The 2,593-nt window shown below is 52.9% G+C and overlaps 1 protein-coding gene across 1 annotated transcript; it reads right to left on the bottom strand.

The window, feature by feature from the left end:
* Positions 1–1,221: 1,221 nt before the first annotated feature.
* Positions 1,222–2,349, bottom strand: LOC148142848 (uncharacterized). Its single transcript, XM_087975690.1, has one exon. It carries the CDS (start codon positions 2,347–2,349, stop codon positions 1,270–1,272), a length of 1,080 nt encoding a protein of 359 aa, XP_087831816.1. The 3' UTR covers positions 1,222–1,269.
* Between the last annotated feature and the right edge of the window lie 244 nt (positions 2,350–2,593).

Genomic DNA, 2,593 nt, shown 5'->3' with positions numbered 1-2,593 from the left:
AGATGTACAGCACGGAAACAGACCCTTCAGTCCAAATCATCAACGCTGACAAGACATCCTAAATTAATTTGGTTCCATTTGTCAGTATTTGGCCCATTATCTTTCTGAACCCTTCCTGTTCATGTCCGAAACCAGATGCCTTCTCAGTGGTATAATTGTACCAGCCTCCACTTTCTCTGGAAACTCATTCCATACATGCACTACCCTCTGCGTGAAAACATTGCCCCTTACGTCCCTTTTAAATCTCTCACCCAGCCAAATAGCCTCTCCCTGCAGCTCAAACCCTCCAACCCCCGCCAACATCCTGGTAAATTGTTTCTGATACAGAAGTCAATGTTTTGGGAAGAACCCTTCTTCAGTCCTGAAGGAGGGTTAATACCCGAAATGCTAACTTTACCTCCTAATGCTACCTGGCTTGCTGCGTTCTCCCAGCCTCCTGCTTGCCTACTTTGGATTCCAGCAACCGCAATTATTTTTTGTTTCTAACAAATGGTGGAGCAGACTCAATGGGCTGAATGGCCTCATGTCTGCTCCAGTGGTCTTGTGGTCTTAGGTTTCTGCAGATTCTTAGGAACGTGCATTCCCAGACTCCGAGTAATGTCGCCCACTGGAAGCAAAGTTTATGGAATCACAGAATCCCTACAGAATGTAAACAGGCCTTTTGGACCAACAAGGCAACACCAACCCTCCATACAGTTACCCACCCAGACCTATTCTCTTAACCCTATTACTTTACATTTACTTGGAGAAGGTGAGGATTGCAGATGCTGGAGATCAGAGTCAAGAATGTGGTGCTGGAAAAGCACAGATCAGGCAGCATCCGAAGACCAGGAGAATCCTGATGAAGGACTTATGCCCAAAACGTCGATTCTCCTGCGCCTTAGATGCTGCCTGACCTGCTATGCTTTTCCAGCACCACACTTTTGACCAGTCTACATTTACCCCTGACTACTGCACCACACTTACACATCCCTGAACACTATGGACAATTTGGCTAGGCTAACTCACCCTAACTTGTACATCTTTGTATTGTGGGAGCAAAAGCGGAACACCCGGAGTAAACCCATGCAGACACGGGATAATCAAACAGTAGATTCAAACCCGAATCCATGGCTCTATGAGGCAGCTGTGCTAACCACTGAGCCACCATGTCGCCCCGAGCCACTTTAGAGTTGCACTTGGGGGTGCGAGGCAGTGTGCAGTCCAGAAATTGTTTGACAATTGGTACAGTGGGAAAGTTGGTGGGCTTTTAAGAGTGGGGCACAAGGTTTAATCCACAGTAGCGTCACTGGCAGTATCCGATTGTTGGGAGCACTGGTGCCCCCGCTGGTGTCTTTGCAAGTTGCTGGAAAATGTGAACCTCTTGCCACACTCAGGGCAGCCGAATGGCCTCTCCCCTCTATGGACCCGCTGGTGGGTCAGCAGAGCAGAAGAATTGCTGAAGCCCTTCCTGCACTCAGGACAGTAGAACGGCCACTCTCCCATGTGGATCCGCTGGTGGGTCAGTAGGTGGGAGGAGCAGTTAAAGCGTTTCTCGCACTCTGGGCAGGAGAACGGCTTCTCCCCAGTGTGGACCCGCTGATGCCTCAGCAGGTGGGAGGAATTGCTGAAAGCCTTCCCGCACTCGCGACAGCTGAAGGGCCTCTCCCCCGTGTGGACCCGCCGGTGGGCCACGAGGTTGGAGGAGACTGCAAAGCCCTTCCCGCACACTGAGCAGGAGAATGGCTTCTCCCCGGTATGGACCCGCCGGTGGGTCAGCAGTTGGGAGGGCTGGGGAAAATTCTTCCCACACTTCGGGCAGGCAAATGGCCTCTCCCCAGTGTGGACCCGCTGGTGTGTCAGCAGGGAGGAGGAACTGCTGAAGCCCTTCCCACATTCAGGGCAGGGGAACGGCTTCTTGCCTGTGTGGACCCACTGGTGCCTCAGCAGGGCAGAGGAATCGCTAAAGGCCTTCCCGCACCCGGGGCAACTGAATGGCCGCTCCCCCGTGTGGACCCGCTGGTGCTTCAGCAGGTCAGAGGATTTGCTGAAGGCCTTCCCACAGTCAGAGCAGGGGAAGGGCCTCTCCCCGGTGTGGACACGCTGATGCGCCAGCAAGTGGGAGGAGTGGGTGAAGCTGTTCCCGCAGTCGGGGCAGGTGAATGGTCTCTCCCCAGTGTGGACTCGGCGGTGGTCCAGCAGGTGGCAAGAGCGGATAAATCCCTTCCCACACTCTGGGCAGGAGAACGGCCTCTCCCTGGTGTGACTGCGCTGATGAATTTCCAGGGCAGATGGGACACTGAAGCCTTTCCCGCAGTCACCACACTTCCACGGTTTCTCCATGGGGCGAGATTCCTCTGGTTTCTCCATAGCCAAAGCTTCAGCTGCACACAAACGCGTGTACAAACCCTCCCTGCCGTGAATTCCTCTTTCCAGGCTGCATAATTGTGACAGGCTGCGCATTCAATGCGCTGCCACAGTAGTGTCTCTCATCCAGCTCCACTGATGCTGAAAGCGTACTGAAACAGAAACCAAAGAATTTTGCTCTTTCTCACAGAATCATAGTCAAAAATCATTACAGTCCCAATGGATTGATTGACTGCCTGTCATTGAC

This window comes from Chiloscyllium plagiosum, unplaced genomic scaffold (assembly GCF_037043375.1).
Source record: "Chiloscyllium plagiosum isolate Xiang-an unplaced genomic scaffold, Cpla_swu_hap1 HiC_scaffold_27, whole genome shotgun sequence".
NCBI classification, from domain to species: Eukaryota; Metazoa; Chordata; class Chondrichthyes; order Orectolobiformes; family Hemiscylliidae; genus Chiloscyllium; species Chiloscyllium plagiosum.
The sequence above is the reverse complement of the archived record's forward strand: the minus strand, read 5'-3'. Positions and strand labels throughout refer to the sequence as shown.

What these genes read in the sequence shown, in the direction of transcription:
- LOC148142848 (XM_087975690.1), bottom strand. Translation starts at nt 2,349, where the DNA reads ATGGAGAAACCAGAGGAATCTCGCCCCATGGAGAAACCGTGGAAGTGT.